This window comes from Canis lupus, chromosome 11 (assembly GCF_011100685.1).
Source record: "Canis lupus familiaris isolate Mischka breed German Shepherd chromosome 11, alternate assembly UU_Cfam_GSD_1.0, whole genome shotgun sequence".
In the NCBI taxonomy this organism is placed as follows: Eukaryota; Metazoa; Chordata; class Mammalia; order Carnivora; family Canidae; genus Canis; species Canis lupus.
The window spans coordinates 36681630-36706667 of record NC_049232.1 but is presented as its reverse complement, the minus strand read 5'-3'; the positions used below and the strand labels follow the sequence as shown (position 1 = coordinate 36706667).

Sequence of the window (25038 nt, the reverse complement as noted above, 5' to 3'; positions counted from 1 at the left end):
ACAATGTTTCCTTAGTGAAATCTACTTCAAGAAAATTAAGTCTTTAAATCTAATAAGTTAGGAGTAGGATAATTATTCACTTACAGAAAAGTTCATTTTTTGTTTAATAGAAGGACTTACATGGCCTCCTCAAGTAGCACATTTCAATAGTTTCAAAACAAGATGTGTTTTGTAGTCAGTGGCCATTTAATTCATTGATCTGTAGATTAAATGAAGCAAGGTTTGTGTAGCCAACCTTCAGCTAGCTTTGATGACTAGGGATGGGCTAGAGCAGCAGCAGTAGGAATGATAACCCCCAAACCTGGTTGCAGCAAGTAGATTCAATAACCAAATCTCTTCCTAGATTTACCATCAAGTTTGCAGATTAAATTTTCTTTTTTCCCCTTTAACCACCTTCTGATGGAGTTGCTATAAATGAAGAAAGACATGCCCCCCAAAAGTGGGCCATGTAAGGAAGGAGGAGGAGAAGAAATAAAACCAAGGACTTGTTTAATCTACTAACCAAGAGAGTGAGTTTCTGAATAGCCAAGCGTTGACAGTCTACTTTTATGTGTGCCTCAGTCAGACTTTGATGATTTACAAAATCTGTTGTGAAGACTTTATTATGCATAAGGCCACAGGGGGAAATGCCAATCAGTTTGAAATATTACTATATAGTCTCAAGTGGAGCTCAAATTCTGCCCTGGACTAATTGTGGGTGTTTGTGTGTGCATATCCACTTACTCTTAAAACTAAGTGTCAACTAGGTATGATTAAAATCCACAGGACAGTGGGGCCTCATTGGAACTACCTTTGTCCCTCTTTCCTCACTTCAGATTAGAATCACATTCATAATGGACATAAGAGTATTCATATACTTATCCCTTATGTATTAAGGGACAAGAAAAAAAATCAAGAACAATTCACATAAGGTATATAAGGTATTGTAATATAATTGGGGTTTATGGAGGCTCAGTAGGTTTTTGTTTTGTTTTACATAAAAAGGGTAACACTATTTGTTCAAGAAAAAAATAAACCCTTCACAATATAAGAGCTGACAGTTTTTATCACCAGTCTTGGGGATCAATTCTTGCAGCTATATATCATTCCTTTTCTTCTTTCCTTAAAAAAAAAAAAAAAAAAAATTCTTAAAGCAAGCTTCTTTCTCCTTGATATTAAGTATCCTAATTAATTCAACCTTGACAGTTATAGTTAGAAAGTTGTGACTTGAACACGAGTTATTTTGTACTTAATTTGCCCCCAATTATATAGTTCTTTTCCCCAAAAGTAGTGAAGAGCATGTGCAGATCTAAATATTACTTCAAGTCATAAGGAATCTTTCTTTTAATAACAGGCATTGTCTGCCTTCATGATCGATTCTCTGATTCACTAAAAAGTTCTTAATATGTCATCACTGCCATTTATTAATGTTTTCCCCAAGTGCTATGTCTTTTATTAAGATCTGGCTTACAATCTATGGGTAGTCTAAGCCTTTGCCTTGTGCCCTGATGCTTTCCTGCCTAGTAAGAGAGCAAAGTCTTATAATGGGAAAGGATTGATGTTATAATGATTCCAAAGGGCCCCTTTATGATGAAATTCTAAATACGCAAAATCCCATTAAACCTGTAGAAGTTCATGGGCTAGCTACATTGAAATGACATATCATTATATCGGGTGTAGTGTGCATATCATAAAGTATGGTATAATCTGAAATTATAGGTCATATTAGCAAGAACGAAGAGCTACTGACCCTCATAAATTCAGAATATTTGGGTATTTGGAGTAGGAAAGGGAACAATAATCTGTTTATAAGTAATCAAAATTTAAAAATCTGACCCCAGAAATAGCTCTCATAAAACCCTATCCCTAACAACTTTAAAGTAATCATGGAAAGAATTCCATAAAATAATCCCTTAAAGACACATGTTGAATGTTAATCTATTAGAAATTGAAATTGTGTTCTAGAACCCAGAACTACTAAAAGCTGACCACTTGATGCTGTTATAATTTAGAATCCTAAGGGGAGTGAGGCAAAAGATGTGGAGTTCTCAAAATAATTAGCTTTCCAATTTAAGGCTCACTTGGCTTTCTCCCAAGATGAAAGAATAGGTTTCTTTAATTTTTTTACTTATAAAATTGCTTCAAATTAGTATTTAAAAATTTAAAAATATCCCAGGCAAGTCTGGAAATTAGTGAAATAAAAGATTTCCTTTTAGGCCATTTTCATACAAATTTTTAATTGTTTTCCTCTGCAAAGTAGGTGGCTTTGAAAAGTTACTCCACTTCTCTCACTTCTTGTTGAATGGCTATAGGCTTCACACTGCCGTGCCTGAACTGTTATTAGATGGAGTCCACTGGACGGACATCAGGGCCTGCAATGTTCGAGCATATTCCTATGAAAACCACCTAAGTCACTTGAATCTGGCTTTTAAAGAAAGTTATGTTTAAAAAAGTTGTGGAAAACTAAGAACTATAAACTATCACTGAGAGCCAATTTTCTAGGATCAGTGAAAAGCACTTTTATACTCCTACATTAAGAAAAAAAACTATCTGAATATGTTCTTATTTCTGTGACCTTCACAGAAAATATTAGAAGTGAAGTCTGTAGAATTACAGGTTTACATTTATTTTAATTTATTTGAAGGTTTGGGGAGTAATTCCTGTTATTAAAAATTGAAATAAAAAATAGTTATTCACGTTTCATTTGATAGATCCAAGTTCTTTTATAACCACTCCTCATCCACCCCCAGCACTATTTTATACATTTGAAAACAGAATTTTATAAAGAACATTACTTTGTTCTTTTAGTTAGCAATACTATTAGAAGCATATATTACTTCACATTATTTCACTATTGCATATTTTGCATTACATTTTATTCTTATTTTACATTTACATTACATGTTTACAGTAATGAACCACAAAAATGCTGGCTGTTGTCCTTATGGTGATTTCTGTTTTTAACAGAAAGGAGTTTTCTTCATCCAGACTTATGTGTCATTTGGAGTCTTATCCTATCAAAGTGTTTATTAAAATTATCCAGATCTCAATTTCTCCTTTGTTTCATAGCTAGAAAATTACCAGTGTAAGCTTCTGTTTCTGGCATTTTAAAGAAATCCAGGTAAATTACATTCCCTCAGTTACCTAATTCACAGTTCAAGAAGCCCTTGTGTGAATTTTCTAACTAGTATCTGTGTTGTTCAGTTAAATCCTTTTCTTTTTCCAGATAAAATTCCACTTACTAAAAAGAGATTAATTTATATGTTGGCTTCTTTTTTTCTCTGGACCTCTTAATAAAAGAAAAATAACCTTTTCTTTGTAGATACTATTCTTACAATCTTATTGTGTGACTGTTCTCCGACCCCTTCCAAAGTCTGTACCAGTCATACCTTTTCTATAGCTATGAAACCATTGCTCTAGCACATGGATCACAAATCTAGTGATCTGTGCTATGATTTTCATCATGTCTGTGTTATGTTCTAGCCTATGCACCCTGTCATCAAGCTAGATTTCATATTATTGTTATTAGAAATCCATTGGATGCCCCCAAATAATGCTTGGAGTGGTAGGAAAGGGAATAGATCATGCAAAGTGTAGTCAATTCCTGACCAGCTAGCAGCGCCACCTCACTCCTTAAATTGCCACAGTTACCTACCCCACTGTTTTCTAGGGGAGTATAAAGAGGAATATAAAAATCCAAGGAGAGAGATATGGGTAAAATCGAGAGTTTGGTGGCACAGTAGAATCCTACATTTAGGCTTTCAGTGCAAATACACTAATGGCATTTTCCTATTCTGTGTTCACTTAACTCTGTTTATCCATTCAACAGTATGAAGACTGTGAACACCCTTGAGTTGATTATGTGTCAGATATGGTCGTTGCTTAACATCAAGCTCTTGTGATAAAATAGGTACATGAGTGACCCAATAAATGGGCAACATATGTTTGGGATGTACATGATTGGCACGCATAAGTATTGAGACAGTTTGCTCTTAGATGAGGGGACCTCTCCAGACTTCATGGATAAAGAAAATAGAAGTTGAATTGAAGCTAGAAGAAAAATGTAGTTAAAAAGGTAAATAAGAGGAAAGGCACTTACAGAACAGCATAGAAAATTAAAAATTTTTTAAATGAAGCTCAGCAGATGGAACCCTGCTTATCTCTACAGCATCATCTCATACTATTTTGCTGCTCTCTTTTCATCGTAGCAGAATTGGCTTTGTCTGGAAAAGCCAATTAATTTGTTACCCATTTAAATTATGTCCTCATATTCCATACCCAGCTTGTAATTCTGTGCATTAATGTGTATTTTTTTAAAGTCTGTTTTCCTTGCTAGTCTATTAACTTCATGAGGGCTTGAATCGTATCTGTTTGGTTCTTCACTAAATCTCCAAAACGTAACATAGGGTCTAGGAATATTCTTTTAGTGACCAAATATGAAAGTGCTAGGAATGCTTGAAAAGGTAATGTGTAACTCATTTTGGTCACAGAGGTCTGTGTCAGTTATTAGGATAGATAGTGAATTGATTTGGCCAAGTCTTCTGACCCAGGTTAAGGACTTTGTGTAAGGGGGAAGGGAGGGTTTTGCTGGGATCACCATTACAAAATTTGAATCAGAGAAAAGACCTATTCTAAGCAGTATTTTGAGAAGACTGAATTGTGGATTGTATTTAGGTTGTATTAGGCCAGAGAGAACAGAGATAGACCAGACCACCAGGAGTCACTTGCAGTAACGGAGTTGTGGGAGTCTTAAAAGCCTGTACTAAAGTGGTAGAAATTAGGCCAGAGAGGAGAGATTGATCCAGGAGAAACTGCAGTGGAAAAATGTATGGGTACTAAGTAAGTAGCCTGAGATCATTTTGAATGTTTTGCTATATATAATGTTCAATGGGAAGAACAGCACCAACAAGATAGGAATTTGTATACACAGTGTACACCTCAACTATGTAAAATTACAGACTGAAAGAAGTAGATGCAAATATATCGACATGTGCATCTCCATTGATTTCCCTGCCAAATCCCCCAAACCAGAAAATCTTAGTCCTCCTGTAACCCTGCCTCATCTTTACTCTAAACATCTATTTTCTTCCTCACACTTTTTAGCTTGGTCTTGATTCTTTGTTTTTCTTTCCTTGCTCCTTGAATTAAGCAAGTGGTCTTCAAGCTATTGGCTTCCCTGCCACTAAAAAGAATTTTGAAAATGAAGAGCCATGCTAACATTTTCATATACTAAGTAATTTGCCAAGGTCATGCAGCAAGTAAGTGACAGAGCTGAGATTTGAACCCTGGGAGTCTGGTCCTGGAAACTCTGTTTTTTATCTGGAGGACAACAATCTTTTTTTTTTTTTTTTTTTTTTTAAACATTGAGAACTTTAAATCATTATTTTAGGTCCTTATTTTATCTCCTTAGCTTGTTTCCAGTTCACAGCCCCCAAATAACATTACTATAAATGTAGTCATGTTGGCTGGAAAGTCTTGTATCCGTTCAACTTACACATGTCTGCCATGAAAATAATATAAATAGAAATTTTCTTGTTTAACTTGAAGATGATAAGATCCAAAGCAATATAAATATTATACATTTTTATAATTCATTAAACACAAGGTGGATTTTTGTTGGAAACACACCTGTCAATAAAATGGACAGGGTTATAATATTTTTCTTCCCAGATTAGTTCATATCAGTAAATGAATAGTATTTATTGTAAGAAATAGAAAAGTTAGACCCTATCATTTATCATTTTTGCAGCTATAACTGCTGAGATACCTGGTCACATGAATAGATGGGACAAGGAACTTAATCTAATCATCATTGGGCTCTCAGAAGTCATTTCAGATTGTTTGCCAAAAAGTACACAATGATCAGGTAGTTAGTTTCGTTAAAAGGAAAAAAATGAAAATCACCCACCTTATAATCCAGATATTGTTATAGTCATTAACCTTCTTAATTTTAGGGAAAAGGCATTAACAAGGTGTATTAAATGCCCACTTATAAATTTAGCTGTTAGTCTTTCATTTAAAGGTATATTGTTTATTCTAGGACACACAGAAAAGATTGAGATAACAAAAACACTGTATTATTCAAATAGTTTCTTCAGTATGCTCTTTTATTATTACGAAAAGATACTTTTATCATTGCAAATTCAGCTTTCCTGATTGATGAAAATTTCCCACCAGTGGTCATGGTCAAATCATGCTGCCAAATCTAATTTACATTGGAAAAAATTGAGCTCACATTTCAACTCAAATAAATGTATTAATTTGCATTATGAGAAAAATTATTTAAAAATCAATGTATTGTCGGCTCCATTTCATAGGGTAGATTACTAAAACAGTCTAGAATAAAATGTGGAGCTAATAAAATTACTCATTTTACAATAGAAATGCTATTTCTTATTATTTAATTAGTAATGATGTAGTATAATGTAAACCTAACTTTTTTATGAAGAGTATGTTAGAAGTCATGGAAAAAAAAGTCATGGTCTTACTTTGATTAATGTGGCTCCATGTGTGTATCACAATACGGTGTTGGACTTTAGGAACAAGTTAGGTAAGAGTCCTATCTTTTAAAAAAAAAAAAAAGATTTTATTTATTTATTCATGAGAGACACAGAGAGAGAGAGAGAGGCAGAGACACAGGCAGAGGAAGAAGCAGGCTCCATGCAGGGAGCCTGATGTGGGACTTGATTCTGGGTCTCCAGGATCACACCCTGGGCCGAAGGCAGGTGCTAAACCTCTGAGCCACCCAGGGATCCTGGTAAAGTCCTATCTTATAAAAACATTTATTCATATTGTTAGATCTAGTCAAACTGATTTCATATATTTAATGAAAGCAGTTATATACTGTTAAAAATTAAGTGCTTTGATTTAAATTATAATTTATGCTGATTTCACTTTTATTAACAGGATGTGGAAAATATTCAAAATTTTATAAGAAATAAGATGAGGGGCAGGTACCTGGGTGGCTCAGTTGGTTAAGCATCTGACTTTTGATTTTGGCTCAGGTCATTATCTCAGATTCCTGACATCAAGCATTGTGTCAGGCTCCACACTTAGTGGAAGCTCCACTAAGTGTGGAGCCTGTTTAAGATTTTCTCTCCCTTCCCCTCTGCTCCTACCCACACCCTTTCAAAAAAAAAAAAAAAAAAGAAATGAGATGAAAATGATGATTAATCATAACTGAAATAAATATTTGTTATTATTTAAATAGGCTATAATTACCTTATTAAATGATCAACATAGTTTCTGAAAGAAATGTAAAATTTTTATTCATGCTTTATCTAGTGTGTCTTGCAAAGTTTGTAGATAGGAAAATATTCAAACTGAATCTAGAAGAGTAGATGTGTCATAGGCTCAGGGGCTTTTCTTTCCAGGTAATGATCCCAACTCCTGGGGATAAGTGTCAGGAAAAGAATGGCTTTCCTTTGAATATGTTAGGAGGCAAAAGCCATTTTCACTATTGGACACTTGTGCTTTGTTCTCATAGGATACTTTCTAAAGAGTGATTCATTGTTAAAATAGGTAGGAATGCTAGAGGTGAATGCATTCCTCTTCTTCCATTTTACATTCTATCTGAATTCTGAATATTCTAACATAGGCCCAAATATTAGGCTCTAGTTACCCTTTACCCAAATAGGTATAGTCAGGAAAAAAAAATGTCCCTTCTGAGGTTCTTGGTACTTTTATTATTAAGAGGCTTCCACAAAACCTCATTTATTTTGGCATCCAGGAGAGTCTTCCACCCTTGGCCAGTGCACTGTGTAAGTCACCATTATTCTGTAATAAAGGAGGGATATGATTTTTAATGGAGAAATGGAAATGGCTAATCTGCATGTGCATGCAGGCCTTTTCTCACTCAGGTGGATCAATTTTAGGAAAAAGTAAGTTGAGGATTATAGGATCTGGAAATGGAATCCCAATGTCTGCACACCTTTTGGAAGGCCTTCGCGTCCTTCATATATAGGCACATCATCGTGGAAGTCCACGGAGTGAAGGCATGTCCCAGTGGAGTATTACAGACATGTTCTACTCTGTACACTCAACACTAAGCCAAACCTTCACCCAGATGTCAGTGATTTTTAGTGTGGCATGTATAGTGGTATACATCAAAGTCATCCATGCTCAGTTTTCAAAACTAACCATGATCATCTCTCTCTCGACTGTTCATTAGGGGGTTGTGGCTCTGTGGCTGAGGTTTATGCAGTGGCTTTTACTGCTGAATGCTTGCCATGTCCCTCAAGCTGACAACCATTGTTTTAATTCAACTTGTAGACCCTTGTCAAAATTTTATATCTAACATTATACATCATTTTTATCTTATAAAATGTTTAATGTTTTCTATATCCTATTAACAGGAAATAGAAGTCTTCCATAGCTTTTGGCCTTCAGTATTAAGGCTTCTTACGCCTTGCCCATCTGACTCTTTTGTATATATCCCTAACTATTTGGCCTCAAGTGTTAAAGATTCTGTGGATAGTCTATTCTCCTACACGTATCCCATTAGTTCAGTGTTTCTCAAAGTGTGGTCCCTGGCCAGCAGCATCAACATCTTGTGGAGACTTAACTCAAAATGCAAATCCTTTGTCCCCACCACAGACCCAGTCAGAAACTCTGGGGATGATGGTCTAGTGTTAGTTGGTCTAGTGTAACCCTTCAGGTGATTCCAATGCACATAATGTTTAAGAATGCCTGCCTTAGTTCCATCTACCTAGATCGCTCTCCTTTCTCACTTGCTGAATTCTCAGTTATCTTACAAGACTGTGCCTTTCTGCAGAGTTGCCCTCTCTTCTGTGTCCTATAGTACTTTATCAAATCTCTTTTATAGTATTTATATTGATGGCATCTGTCTCCTTTGAGGGTGGAGGCCACAACGTAAATTACTTTTGCATCTGCATGCAGCCCCTACCTTGGTGATAAGTTATTAAGTGCTGGTGAATAAATGAATGTATGCATGAATGAAGGAGAAGAGCATTGTAGGAGGAGTGGCGATCAATAAGGTCAGCTGCTGTGAAGAGATCATGGAGAATAATGAAGGATAAAAGCTATTGGATTTCATAGTAAGGCAGGTGTTGGTGACCTTTGAAATGCTTGCTTCAGCAGAGTGATGGGCAAGAAGCCCAGTTTGCTGGGAGTTAGGGACTTCCAACATGATGAAGACTTGCAAGTTTCCAGACATACTGACTGTTTATCTGAACATGTAGTGGAAACAGAATTTTCTTGGGAGAAATAACCAAGTGACCTTAGACCAGTTACTTAACTTCATTGAGCCTGTGATCTCTGAATAGGCAATAATAGTAATACTGTGTGGTTTTTAAAAAAATTTTAAAGGATTAAAGGAAATCATTATAACCCCCTAGAATGATGCCTTTTAGTTAGTACTTACATGGTCATTTTCTTTGTCCATTCCCAAACACACAATTATTTTTATTTAATAATGCTGATGGTATCCATGACCCTTTGTAAATTTGTATAAGATATGAAATTGTTAAGGATACTCTATTTCTAGTCCTTGGAGAAATTGTGAATAGTATTTGGCCTGGAACTGAAATACCTTCAGTTGAACCACTGATAGCTACTTTGAAATTACATGGTATCCAGCTGGAAAAGTACCCCTAAAAGTGATTGGCTTAAGCCTCTTTTAGATACAAATTATGGAATTCTACTTCAAGCAGACATAAAAAGGGAGAGTAAGGAGATTTTTTTTTTTTTTTGGCTCATGTAACTGAAAATTCCAAGGATAATACCAGCCTCCACTTTACCATATCCATATCTTCTGATCAAACAGTTATTATCAGTACTTGGTCTTTCTCAGGCCATCCAGCAGCCTGTCTTCCATGTGATTCTCATTCATATATATTAGCTGCAAATTTCTAGGAAAGAGAAGACTTCCTACTAGTTCTAACTAAAATCCTAGACTCAATCTCATTTTTAGACTTAGGTCGCTTGCCCATTCTTGAACCATTTGCTGTACCAGGGGCTTGGGATATCCTGGTTTCAAGGCCTAGCTTAAGGAACATAACATTCTGGTCTATGAAATAATTGATAGTGTAGGGGAAGAATTATTTCCCCAAAGGGAAATCCAGTTTCTGGTATCAGAATGAAGGGGGGTAGATGCAAAGCAGGCAAAACAGTTGTCATCATCTTATTTTATAGAAAAGCACTTTTTTTTACACTTTGCTTCCAGCAACTGTAGAGGTCCTAGCTTAAACAAGTTGAATGGAAGAAAAGAATGACAAAGTATTGGAAGTTCTCTAATCCTCATGTACTCCCAACTTCACCAAGAATAGCTTTACTTTTATTATACCCAATTTTTGTTAAGATTTCATTTGAAAATGGAATTTGGGGAAAACCATTGGTATAGGACAATTTAAGATGGTTAGGCCCATAAAGTATAAAGGTAGGTGACCCTCTTTTCTCACTCCATTCTGCTGAACAAATTCTTGCCCTGCCTTTTATTCATCCCCATTGGTCCAATTCATGTTCCTAACCCCACTATGACTCAGACTTGAGTCCCTGAGGCAGACTCCATTTACTGTTATTATGACACTTAAAAAGTTGTCACTTACTCTTTGCCCACCTGGAAGACATCCTCAAAAGTTGTCCACAACTTGGTGACTCAGTGTGAGCCAGCAGTTGTAAAGCAGGAAAATTTGATACATTCAAGAAATTTGACAGATCATAATCTTTGATGATATGTATATGCTGAAATTTGTAATTTACATCTGCAAGGTGGGCAGTTTTTCAGTCCTTTATGGTTCATCTCCTAGGTAATTGCTGCTTAAATGACAGTCTGAGGTTTGTTTCCCTTATCTGCTATTGACTTTCTTTAAATATCTGACCCACCCTTTCATCTTCTATATCAGAGTATAAATGTGGCCAAGTGCTGGTTTATGTAAATAAAGTTTTATTGAAACACTGACACGCCTGTTGGTTTAAGTCTTATCTGCACTCCCTCTATAACAGCAGAGGTGAGCACTTGTGAAACAGAACATATGACCCACAAACCTAAAATATTTACTGTCTGGCATTTTATAGAAAAAGTTGTTGATTTCTACCATATATTTACGTGGCTTATAAAAGTATTTCTCCTTTTTTGACATATGGCATATTTAGGAGGAAGAATTAGGTAATGTCCTTATTATTCTCATTCTCTGATTGTTCTCTAAAGCATTTCTAGGGAAATGTTTTTGCTTTACCTTTCCACTTGGGTGCTTTCAGTTCTCTGAACAACTTCTCTTTTTTCTGGCCCCTTGACAGTTTAGTCTTCTTCATCTTTTTAAACCTCCAGCCCTTTTTGGAGAGTGAGAGGGAGAGGTGTGATAACCTTCCATCCAGCCCTTGAATACATAGGTACACATACCTGCATGTACTTAATGCATGGCTGTAGGTACCAAACAAAAGGACAGAAATCAAGATTCAGTGTGATCTTATTTCCCCTCTACTGAATCCTCTTGGTTTCCTATTTGTTGTGGTCATAGCAGTGTATTTAGTGAAGAAGTGTTTGATGCAGGCCAGAAGGGTTGATGAAGGGAAACGGGGAGAGGAACAGATTCCCCTGACCTGGTCACAGGATTCTGTAAGCAGAGCAGCTTACTCATCAGGAGACTGAGTAGTAAAGCTCTACTTGAAGAAGAACAGGGATAATAATACCTCATTCCTGCATTTTCGCAGTCTAAATGCCCTGTGGAGTGAGAGAAGACTTCAATCCCTAGGCTTGTGAATCCCTTATCTTTCCCAAACGTTAAATTAATTTTTAAAGCTATTTATTCAAAGTTGACTTAACCACTAGAATAGGAAAGATCAGACAAATCAGCTGCAAGAAATGAAGTATGAGGAAACCCGAACTCTTTGACAAAGTATTCCTGGGAGTAAATGTGTTGAATGAAGCCAGCGGGTAAATGATAAGGGCCTTTACACTGTGGATGTAAGAAAGCAATTTATCAAGAGTACATGAACTCTCTGGTGACCACAAGTCAGGAGGAAACGAGAGTGGAGGAGGAACCCTGAAAAAATACATTTGAAGTAGTAATAAAAAGTGTGTGTGTGCATGTACTTTTAAGTACCTGCATTAATATGCAGAAATACGGGCATATTAAAACAGGAGTTGCTCAGAGTGCACATGTACAGTAGCCTATACTGTGAAGGGATAAGGTGCTGGGAAGAGTGGTTGAGAAAGGCCAGACAGTGGTTTAGAACTACACAGAAAACTTAAGCACTCTCAGGTATAGTTACGATTTGAGCCTGGTTGTTGTCTGATATCCATTTGCCTGACTTATGAGATTAGATGACCATCTTTCAAGCTCGCATGTTTATCTTTTTTAATCTCTGGAAGGTCATCTGTGTATAATTCTGACAGTTGATCTAAGGCTTTTGTGCTCTCTTAAGGAGTTCAAAGCACCTCTCACTCATTATCTCATTAATCTTTGCAGCATCTCTTTGAGCCTTGTAGATGAGACAATGTTATCTTAATTGTTCACTGTAGAGAAACTGAGGAAAAATGTAATTACATTATCTGCAGTAGGGTTCCCAGGAGCTCAGATAAGGATGGGGGCTAGAATGTATGACCTTATCTTAGCTTTTAGATCTAGATGTTACTTTTTTAGATATGAGGAGATAAAGGCCTACAATATTTACTCTGGGGATGTGACCATCCTTAGTTTTTTTGTACTAAGAGAACACCCCTGAAATACATAGAAATTCTTCAATTTTGATTTTTGTCATGTTTTTCCTATTTTCATTTGATACTAAACCCTTGTCAGAGCTGTTAATAAAAAGTGACCAAGTTACAATGTGAATTCCTTTTTCTTGAACATGCCAGTGAGCATTAAACTGTCTAACAGGTAAATAGCAAGAGGGAGAGTTGGAAGAGCAATTCTTGGGGTTATCCCTGCTCACTAATTTAACTTGAGTTACATTACTAGTCCTTATTCTCTCAAATTAGGTCTTTTATCCTGTAAAGAGCATGCTCTACTTTCTTTTTAAACCATTCAAGTATTTTAAGAGGTGAGTCTTATTCAGAAAACTGATCTCGGTTGAGCCTGCTCTTATGGCAGGAGTCAAGAATTCTCTGTCTCTGGTGGAGGCATGGGGAACACCGTGACAACTTGGATAAGCCGTAGGTTTTTTTTTGTTTTTTGTTTTTTTAGGATTTTATTTATTTATTCATGAGAGACACAAAGAGATAGGCAGAGGTGGGGAGCCTGATGTAGGACTCCATCCCAGGACCCTGGAATCATGAGCTAAAGGCTCAATTACTAAGCCACCCAGGTGCCCCAAGCCACAGTTCAATTAGCAAATTAATTAGTCCGGTTTTTAGAGCCAGTCACAGTCCTTTAGAAACCTCAATGGCTCTCTTTCTGAAAGTCAGATATGTTTTGTATTTGCTGTTGTCTGCGGCTGTTAAACTACACCAAATTAAAAAAAAAAAAAGGTGAAACAGGGAGGAGGTGGGAAGAGAACTATTTAAATTGCAAAAGTTTGCTTAAACATCTGTGGTTATGATCCGTCTGTAGAAATGGAGCCCTGATAACTTCCAGTGACTTGTTTCTACTTTCTTTGTCTCCGTCCCTTCCCTCTTTCTATTCCTGCCCACCTCCGGAACTTTGGTGGGACCACCACAGCCTTGGATAAACTCAGCACCCAGCACCTATACCACCCCACCCAGGTGGAGATCGTGCAGTCCAATGTGGTGTTCGACATCAGCAGCCTGATGCTCTATGGGACACAAGCGGTGCCTGTGCGGCTAAAGATCCTGCTAGACCGTCTCTTCAGTGTCCTGAAGCAAGAGGAGGTGCTACACATCCTGCATGGTCTGGGCTGGACTCTGCGGGACTACGTCCGGGGGTACATCCTTCAGGTAGGGGGAGGATGTCGAAACTGGTATCTGGCCAGCTCTAGTTGGGGTTGAGGAAGAACCCTTGTAAACCTGGCCTCTTTCCTGCCCCTCATGGGCCTGGGCATGCCCACCCTCTTCCAATTAAAGCAGTCCTTTTGGCTTGCTTGTCAGGGAACTGGGAACAAGGAACTCTGTCCCAGCAGGCTGGCATTGGGGCTCAGTGGTGTAAGGTCAGAAAAAAGAATGTGGCCCATTGCCTTGTGTTGCTTTGTTTGCATCTTTTTAATTTAGCTCTCTCCCCCTACAACCTGGGCTTCCTGCTTCTCCACCAAGTCTGATTATAGCTCCCTAAAAGGGAGGGCTCTTTGAGGTGGGTGATGTGTTTGTGAAAATTTGAGAGTACATTTCATCTGCATTTAGTAGGGCTTTTGCTTACACCGAATTTGTAGGTTCATTGTTTTGTGGTGGTTTTTTTTTTTTTTTGGTTGTCTGTGTACCCTATTTATTGCTGCTTCCTCTAAATCAAAAGAAGAACTGTAACCTCTGCAAACTCTCTGCTTTTATAACCAGTAAAACCCATTCTAGAACACACAGACATGGTTATAGATTTGGCTTTCACAACAACTGTTCCTCCAACTTGAGCCCCTTCTTTGTATTAGTGGCACTTGCAATCTGGTAAGAGTCCTAGGACTTCTGGAGGCCTGCAACCTCCACTTCCCACCCCCACCCCAACCTCCTTGCATTTTTTCATCATTTTTTGCAGCATGTCATGAGTTGCTTTGCATTGTGTACTTTGCCTCTGAAATGTTTTTATGGCCATCTGTCTTCCTACGACCCTTGAAGGGTAAATGTTGAAAACAGCATGTTGGGAGACCCCAGGATCCAAAAAGACTACACTGGACGATGAAGAAGTACTCCCTCCTGCCAAAGGAGATCACAGTTGGAGAAGGTAGACTCTGAAGTGATTTTTGAAATTTTTTATGGGATAATACCAGGAGAATTGCCCCCCTTCAAAAAAAAAATTTTTTTTTACTCTGCCAGCCTTGTTTATTCCCTGAATCACCCAGTGTTGTGTGCAAGGCCTTGGCTGCCAGCTTGGTATGTAATGAGTGAGGGGCCTCACATCTCCCTCTTGCTTTAACCAGGCATTAAAGCACACACATTCCTGTCATTCTCCTATGTGGTACCTCCAGGTGTTAGCCAGGGCAGGAGAGCAGAGAGGTGTGATGACAGGAAGTAGAGAGAGACAGAGAGAGGGTGGAATAACCCGTCTGCTCCCGTGACTGCTTTGGTTAGCATTGAATCATTGCTTAGTTTAGTGAGGTGTCAAGTTGGAAGGCACAGAGAGTTTGGCCCTCAGAAGACAAGATGATGATGATAATAGGAATAATTATATATTACGTTTTTAGTTTATAGAAGACTTTCACAAGCATTATCTCATTTGCCTCAGGATGGGGGTATTTCAGTGGGGTGAGTGGAAAGTTAAGTCCTGGGTGGTCAGGGGACCTGAAAGGGCATGAGGTCCAGGAGGAAGGGGCCAGGAAAAATAAAGCACAGAACCAATTTCACAATACCTGCTCACACTGGCCTAGAGATAGATATGGTGCCACATGTTTCTGCATTCGTTTCCACAGCATAAAGATTAATATCCATTTGGGATAGCTCTTATTCTACAGAAAGGAGCAAAGCTCTTTGCACATTTTTGAACAGAACTGTAAGCGTGGCTAAGCACTCTTTTCTTTATTCAAAACCTAAGATAATATGCCCCAATCTAGTACCACCTTTACTGCCTCCACTCTGATGCTTAGTCTGTCATTAATGCTGTATTTCAGTTCTACATGTGTATTTTTGCCTAAGATCTCTGGAGCATATGCATGGTATCTTCCTGTCCAAACAGATAGGAGGTGCATGACTGATTATCTGCCTTCCTAACAACCCACCTCACTATAGCCTTTTTATGGCAGGAAATATAGAACCTGCTGGTGGTTCTGTGATATGGTCCTGATGTTTTGCCTTGACCAATCAATACCTGTTCTTTGTTTTACTTGATATTGTTATTAAAGTGTTAATTTTTCTCTGTTTCAGCCTATTTCTAAGTCAGGCATAGAAAATGTACATTGAAATGTATTCTCTATTTCTTTTTAACAATACAAAATTGCAAGAGAAATTAAGTCTGTGAGGAAAATTCTGCAAAACCACGAACTGAAATTTATAAAGTCTCTGATTTTAGGGTTAAGTTATTGCCTATGAAGAATTCTGACATCTATTGTGATACTTAAGTCATAATTAATTTTTATTAATTTAGTATACATTTTGAAAATGTCTTAATATAATCTGTTTCTCCATTCAGAGTCTAGAATTGACATTTTGAGAAAATCATGGATGATTTTTGCATTAGAAGAACACTAGGTTTAGTTTCTGTCTTGTTTTATTGATAGGACTGATGTAATATAGATTTTACTTAAATGATGCTTTTTGTTAACATCTATTCTCTACTTCTTCCTTGTGAAAACAGTTTGGTTTAGGGAAGAAGCAAGAAGTAGAAAGATACAAAACTAGTAAGAAAATGCTCATTTTGTTTAAAAAAAAAAACTTGAGAAACAAGAGATAGGCTATAAAGTAAACCCTTTTCATCTAAAGCAATGTGATTTGGCTATTGGCCAGTATTTTTTAAATTATATATAGTAATGATAAGGTATACACAAATGACTTTGAATATAATGATATGTAACATTTTCATGCACAGAGGCTATAAACTGTGTGTCCAAAGGTTGAGGAACCCTATAATGCACTGTTAGTGTACAAGTCATTTTATCTGGCTAAAACTCAATTGTGTTGTAGCCCTCAAGGCATCAATTTTAGCATTATTGCTCTCAACAACAGTATATTGAATATTATGTCAGTTAAAGGAGAGTAATTATCAAGGCAAGTTAGGGTGGCTGTTAGACTTACCACATATTGACTTGGTTAGCAGTTGGCTATAGATTGTGTTACTGGGCAAATGAAGATGTACGGGAAGTTGAACTGGTGAAGCCAGGATATTAATTCAACTCTCTGTGGGCCTAAACCTATATCCCTTATGTCTCCACAGCTACTGCTGGTTTCGGAGATAGTTTTGAATGTGGAAGAATAGCAGGTGTCTGCTTTGATTTTGAATTATTGAATTCAGGGGATAAGAGGAGTGGGCTGTTCAAAACTATCACTTACAAGTGATATGTATGAAGAGGTTATTAAAAGGAAAAGGGAGGTAATAGTAATGCCACAGATTCACTTAAAAGGCTAGCAATATCTTTCAAAAATCCTGTTGCTGTTTTGATAAAAATTACTTCTCACTTATGTAATTATCCATGTAATTCATAAGTGAAGCTGCTAGGTGTAAAATGTATAGCATAACTTGGAGCACAATGATTTAAGAATCCAGGTAACATCTTTACATATGTGTGTGTGTGTGTGTGTGTGTGTGTGTGTGTGTGTGTATGAGTTCAATTTGCCAACATATAACGTAACACCCTGTGCTCATCTTGCCAAGTGCCCCCCTCAGTGCCTGTCACCTAGTCACCTGAATCCAGGTAACATCTTAAAGGTAGAAAACCCAGTATTCTCCTGTGTAGCAATTAGAGTGGTCATTCATAAAGTACAGAAGAACTGAGGTAAATTTTAGACACTCCATAAAACAGCAGAAAAAGGAAATAGGCAATTAAATGCTAAAATATAAAGGAACATGGGATGTTTTTCCTGCTACCAAAGAGTTATTTTTTTCTCGCGTCTCTATCCCATGGTACATTTATTGACAATAAATAAAAGCAGTGTTCTGTTTTTTCCTCTTTTTTGCTGTCTTTTTTTTTAAGATTTTATTTATTTATTCATGAGGGTCACAGATAGAAAGAGAAGCAGAGACACAGGTAGAGGGAGAAGCAGGCTCCATGCAGGGAGCCCAATGCGGGACTTGATCCTGGGACTCCACGATCACGCCCTGGGCCAAAGGCAGGTGCTAAACCACTGAGCCACACAGGGAGCCCCATTTCCCCTGTCTTTGACTTAGGATATAAGAATATAGGTGATTATTATTGTTGAATTTAAACATTTAAAATCAGGTTTTCACAGTCATTTTTCAGTTTGAATCTGTATCTGACTTGCCTGGGCTCATACACCAGCCCATCTGTGGAAATCTCTTGCTTTGCAAATGAGTCCTGCCAGAATTCAGAGAACCATATCAGACACCCTGAATAATTAGCTAAGGTGTCAGCAGCCTTGTGAGAGGGTAAGCAGTGATGCACATTTCAAATCACCTGTGTCTTGAAACAATCAGAATTAATAGAACCATCAATACTTTAGGAGAATATTTCCCAGAGTATTCTGGGGGCACTGATCTTCTAGAAGTCTGACTTTAGATTTGAGAGGAGCTACACTCAGGATCCTTCTGGTAGAGCCTCAAGGTACACTTTAGCATGAAGGCTCTGAGAAGTTCTGGAATAAGTGGTTTGTGAGAGTAGGGAAGTAGAATCATCAAACACTTTCCACTTCATAGCCTTTTCCCATCAAACTTATCAGAACTCTTCCTCAACTTGGGGCATTAACATATTTGGATTCCTATGCCTGGACTCTCTTGCTCCTCTCTACACATGGGCTCCACCTCTACACATAGGTGTCAGCCAAAGTCCCACTTTTCCACAGAGGCCTTTTCTGTCCAAGTTAACCAGTATAAGTCTTTTCTTGTGTGGCTCTACCTCAGGACTGTTTCCCTCAAGCTCCAATCCAATTTAAAATCAATCAATTAAGTCAACTGTTAAAATGGTTTTCTTCTTGGCTTTCTCATTTGGGAACACCACAAAGGGAGGGCACTCAATAAATATTTGTTAAATGAATGGGTAAGGAAACCTGCTTCGCTTGGTATAGCTTGATGTTTCGCAGTGGAACTCCTGGAATGTGCAGTAGCCAATTAGTCCAAGGGCCTTTACTCTTTCCTCAGGTTTCCTAGGTACTAAACGCCGTAACAACAGATGGGCTCCTGAGGGCAGTAGGAAGAGAAACAAGGCTCCCACACCCCCTAGCTAGTGGTCTATGTAGAATAAGTGTTTTGTGGTATCCATGTGGTAGAAAACGTCGATATTCAGCAAACACTTGTATTTAAACAGCCCTTTTGGGGCAAGTTCACATATGTTAGCTCTTTGAATCCCCTTATACTGTTACTGCCAATGAATTAACATTTGGAGTAGTTGAAATTCAAAAAGCTTGAGTGACTTTCCCATGATCACAGACACTACTAATTGGCACAGTTGATGCACTGTAAGCTTCCTGAGGATAAGAACCAATTACTTCTTGTTCATCACTGTAACCCAACTCCTAGTACCCAGCCTGACACGTAATAGTGCTTCCAAAAAATAAGAAGGAGAAAATTTTGAAATCTGATTTGAACTCAGGTCTTTGATTTTATATGGAGTATATGTTTTTGTTGCTGTTGTTTTAAGACAACCAAGCTATCTTTCCAGAATGTAATATGTGAGAGTTTTGTAGATCAGAGCAGCATGGTTTAGGGAACAGAGAAGGCCTGGGACTCTTCAACTGAGAGGTAGTTAAAATGTTTCTTGCATTCAGTGACAGATCTTATCCACCTGACCTTAATGAAATTAGTCCCTCTTTTCTATCCTTTTTTTGGGTTATTTCCTGATCTTCCACCCTGTTTTAGATTACCTTCCTCTCTCATTGCCATGACCCAAATATTTCTCTCGTTCTGGTATTTATCATTAATGCTTCATTGTAAATTCTGCTCTTTGATTTACCTTTTCAGAAATATATACCTTTTGTAAGTGTAAAAAAAACCTAATCAATAAGATTTCAACTATATCATGTGCAGAACAGAGTTGAAATAGCTCTTTCCTCCATAAAAGGATATCAAGTTGGATGGCAAGAGGGCACTGGACATTGAGTAAGAGTATTGGGCTAAAGTTCCAGGACTGCCATTACTTATATATATGAGTGTGGAAAATTGGCCATTCTCAGCCACAGTTTCTTCTTTCTCTTCCTCCTTCTCATTTTTTGGGGGGGGTTGAGGGGATATAGAGGAATGGAGGGATAGAGGGAGAGAGAATCTTAAGCAGGCTCCATATCCAGCACAGAGCTTGACACAAGGCTCAATCTCACAACCCTGAGATTACACCCTGAGCCAAAACCAAGAGTCAGACAGTCAACCAACTGAGCCCCCCAGGCGCCCTCACAGTTTCTTCAGCTTTAAAACTGAGATAACCCCTTACACCTCTCTTGCTCTTGAATGGGAAAAAAAGGTGAAATAATGTAGATGAAAACATGTTATAAATTCCCGCTCGAGTTTTTTTCACTTATATCTGTGCATGAACCTGACTCTGATCAGTTACAGCAGGGAAATATCAGGTGTCAGACCTCTTTTTCTGCAGATATCAAATGCTTAGAAAACGATAAATACATTTTAAGCTTTAGTTAAAAAGATAAATGCTGATTTAGTAAGTAAACCCTGAAATATTAGTGGCCTATGACAGCTGGAGTTTATTTCTCTCTCTCTCACCAAGACCAGTCAGCATTCCTGGTTGGAGAACGTTTTTTTCCTGGAGGTGATTTGATCTCCTCAGATGTCTCTGGCAACTTAGGGCCTCTGCCATTTTATGCCTCTGCTGTTCTCTGGGCCCACAGGCTCCTCGTCCAGGTGGGAGCGCTGAAAGGCGATGGAGATTCTGTGTGGAGGTTTTCATGGACCAAATCTGAAAGCAGAGTAGGTCATTTCTTCTACCTCACTGATCAGAGCTTCCATCTAAATGGAGCCAAGTGACTGGGGAAGCTAAGACACGTACCTTTGTACCATGGAGGATGAGCACAGATCAGTGCCCCACTCAGGTGTGGTAGAGTAGCTGTAATTCTACCTTCTTTTTGTACAGTTAGACAAGGAAAGCGTAGGGCAGCAGAGTAGGGTGTTAAAGCAGGCTCACAGGTTTGGATCGCAGCTCCAGTTCTTACTAAATGTGTGAAAATAGGCCCGTGTCTTTACCTAAGCCTTGGTTCCCTCACCTAGAAAGTACAGATACTAATAGTAACTCATCTGTTTATTGTGAAGATAAAATAAGATGATGCATATAAAGCATTTAGTAGTGCCACTTGCTAAGTATCCAGTAAATGTTAACGATTAACATAATAATGAAAAAGATGATGACATAGACTCTTGCCAATGTGGCCATTTTAGGCCTTTGTGTATATAGCAGCCCTAAATCCAGGATTTTTTTATTTATTTTTTATTTTTTTTTAGTATTTCACTGTGCCTCTTAGAGTGCTTTCCCAAACAGGCTAAAGTAAAGAATAGCTACTATTCCGTTGTAAATGAGGCAAACACACATATGTACATACATACATGCATGCACAACCTGCATATATGTACATGCATAGTATATACCTGATTACAAGTGAGAGGCAGGAAAGTGTAGTGACAAAGGCTTAGGACCTTAGTGTGGGACAGACTTGGGTATGAATCCTGGTTTCAACTTCTGATAGTTCTGTTACCTAAGATAGGTCATTTAACATATTTGAACCTGGGACGCCTGAGTGGCACAGTAGATTAAGTGACTGCCTTTAGCTCAGGTCATGATCCCAGAGTCCTCCATGGAGAGCCTGCTTCTCCCTCTCCCTCTGTAGTTCTCTCTGCTCGTGCTCTCTCTCTTTCTAATAAATAAATAAAATCTTAAAAAAATATATTTGAACCTAAGTTTCTTCATTTATAAAGTTAAATAAAATGATAATTATAAAGTACTTCGTGCAGTAACTAGCCCACAACACTCTTATTAATATTAACTGGTACTACATTTTGAATGTGTGAATATGCATAGTGCTTTTTCTTTATTTAAGTTTTGAAGTAATGACTTATTCCAAAAATGACAACCATTTTATTACCCTTGCATTTCTCTACTTCATTAGCTCTTCCAATATTCCTCTAAGCACCAGGCACAGAATGAAGGACTACTTAATGAATTTATGAAAATGATTAGAGTATCTGGGCTTTCACCCCACTGAATAAAGTAAAACTTATTTAAAATAGACAACCTTATTTCTGGGTATTACCTGACCTCACAGATTTTTACAAAATTTCTGGAGCAGAAAGAAGAGTGGTTCTAGGTTTAATTTTTTTTTAGGTAGTCTTTCAAATAGCAAATTTTACTGATTAATTACTATATGCTGAGTACATAAGAGATCACTCAGGAAGCCTTCACAGTACAGGACAAAGCAGCCATAAACAAATCATGCAGGTTGTATGATCAAAATTGTAAAAATGTGCAGATATATAAAATGTACATTCATAGTATTGAACATAGTATTGACCCAGAGGTGGGATTGACTCCAACTAAAGATTGGGTTATCACCACCATAACGTAAGGTGTCTATGCATTATGTGAATCTTTTTCAGAAGAGAAAGACCACAGGTATGAATGATTAAGATACCCCTGTCTTTGGCAGAGATATACAAAAGGTAGATGGTTCAGAGCAATGTTCTATATTTATACTATCTGTTTTCTAGAGTGCTTGGACCACTCTACAGACATTATCCCAGCAATTCTTTTAGCCTCCCTATTAGAGAGATAGTTTCAGAGACTGTTATCCCTGGTTTTAAAGGTATCATGGCTGAAGGCCTCAGGCAGGGTCAAAGCTGGAATTGGAATACAGAGATTTTGAATCCCTTGCCAAAGCTCTATTTGAACAGAAATGAAAATAAACACCTATATCCAAGGACGTAGCTTGATGTTTTGTGTTCAGAGTTAAAGTAAAAATATTCCTCCCTTTACCCATGCAAAGTAGAAATAGATAGCTCACCAAATTCCAGGATGGAATGCAGTAACTGGTAGAATTTATTTTGTATCTGTGGGACACGGAGAGAGGGTTTTTGTGTCCCCCAGGAGAAACAAAAAATGAGCCTACAACTCTCTGGCCATTCACCATCTGACCAGAACCAGTTCATATTTACTTGAAATGAATATTCTCTATGATGGCACTGATTAACCAAATGGTCTCCAGAGCAACACTCTGACATGCTCCTTGTTGAATTTAAAATGGAACGCTCCTGAGCTGTAGGTTTAGACCTCAGTTCTACCATCAATTAGCTCTATAGTCTTGCAGAAAATACGTAATTTCTACAAGTCATATTTTGCTGGTATCTTCTTATCAGAGTTTTGAGAATAAAGGGGAATCATTTGTTAAATTCATAGTAGAGCTCAGTAAATATTAATTCTTTACATAAAGCCACTTTCCAGTTCACTATTCCTTGCAACCCTCAAGTTTCTAGAGCAACAGAAACTTTGTGATTCTTTTAGTTGTCCATACATTTTATGTGAGCTACCATGTCCTTTTCTAATACTTCCCCTAGTTTGACAGAAGGGGCAGATGAAGGATGTGAGGGCTTGGACAAGAACTGAGATCTGTGACTATTGCAAAGAATCACAGAAAGGCTCTCAAGACCCAGCCCCCCAGTCTGCCATGTGTTTCTTTTGAGTGACCTATGTTTCACATTCTCGTTACGTGAAATCATGAAGGACTGAAAAAGTAGAAAGTGAGATGAGCAATCTGTGTGGGTTGCTGGAAGCTTTTACTAACTCCATACAAATGGGACAAACATAAATAAAGATACACTTATTTGATTCATGTATGATAGTCTTATAAGTAATGCCAGCAACAATTGGAAAATAGAATGCAGGCCAATACATTTGCTAGTAGAATTAAAGTGACCACTGCCAAATTGAATTACTCTAGGAAGACCTGTTGAAAGAGGAGATTCTTAAAGGAAGAAGAGAGATATTGTTACATAGTAGAAAGGATGGAACAAGCATTTTTCTATATAGGAAGATTGCTATGTTGGGAAGAGGTGTGAACAAGTTTATGGGGGAGAGTTGCATTTCAGTTAGGTGAGCAGCATTGAGCTGTGGTTTAGGTGAGTGTGTGAGGCCAGGCCTGGGCTCGTTGCTCAGAAGTTCATCTTGATTCACCTTATATTTGTATCACATCCCTTTCTTACTTCCTTTCTTTTTTAAAAGATTTATTTTAAGTAATCTCAACACTGAACCTGGGGCTCAAACTCAACAACCCTGAGATCAAGAGTCACACTACTGACTGAGCCAGCCAGGTGCCCCTCATCACCTTCCTTTCTAAGGGGAGAGACTTTTGATTCTTTTGGTTCACACAACTGGCATTTGTTGCTAATAACCCTCAAAAAGACCAATCACTGGCTAGTGGTTTCATGAATGGTTGTTTTAGAAACCTACTACTGAGATCCCATTGCTATCTAAGAAGCATGGGATCTTTCATTTGTTGGTGGCACTGAGTGACCCGTTGTATTCTGTCTTTCTCTGTCTCTCTCTCTGAGTGACCCATTGTATTCTCTCCCTCTCTTAGTCAATGTAGATTTGGGATGAGGACTTGGAGGGTAAATCAGATGGACAGTTTTCCATTGTAACAGTGGAATGCCTTACATGGCTGCAGTAGACCATAATTCATAAGACCCCAAATTAAGAGAACAAGGTATTAGCTGGTATACATTTTCTGACCAGCGGTCATGTTCAGTTTATTTTGCATTTCCTACCCATAAGCCCCAGGAAGCCATTTCTCAGAGACTTTGGGAACTGAAGGTCCTCTGCATAAGGAAATGCTTTAACCTGGTTTTCTTGTTCTCATGTAATTTTCTCTCTTAAACAAAGCCATAATAATAGTGTCAGAGGCAGCTTTCTAGTTAGTATGAGTAATGTGGTTGCTGTATTTTCTATTTTTATTTTAATATGCTTTTCCTGCTGTGGATTTTTTTTCTTTTTTGGTTTTAAAAATAGCAGTGGAATAAGTGTGGTAATTTGAAGACTCTGGTGCATACTGCATCCTCTCTGGGATGCGATTCTAAAGGAAGACAGTGCATACACAACAGGCATTTCTTTCAGATTCCTTAGTGAAATAAATAGAATGTTTGGAACATAGACGGCTGAAAATATTGGCTTATGGTCAGGTTAGTCCAGGCTTCAAAGAAATTGACATTTAAACAATAGAGTGTCTATCCTCTAAGTTTTTGTCTCTAGGGTACCTGTTCATATTAAGCCTGTTTATTTCTTGGTGTGTTGATAAGACACAAAACGAGTTAGTCAGGGACACGTCTTCAAGCACTTTATTCATTTGCCTCTTTTTAAAAGTATGCACACATCTTTAGAAATTTCAAATTAACAACAACAAAATACACTTAA

The 25038-nt window shown here is 37.8% G+C and overlaps 1 protein-coding gene across 21 annotated transcripts in view; it reads left to right on the top strand.

The window, feature by feature from the left end:
- BNC2 (basonuclin 2) overlaps nt 1–25038 on the top strand; it is a 444904-nt gene that overhangs the window by 298853 nt on the left and 121013 nt on the right. For all 21 annotated transcript variants that reach the window (XM_038552459.1, XM_038552458.1, XM_038552453.1 and 18 more), the window contains one exon: nt 13599–13834. In XM_038552459.1, the coding sequence (XP_038408387.1) occupies nt 13599–13834 (236 nt within the window). The remainder of the gene's footprint in view (nt 1–13598; nt 13835–25038) is intronic.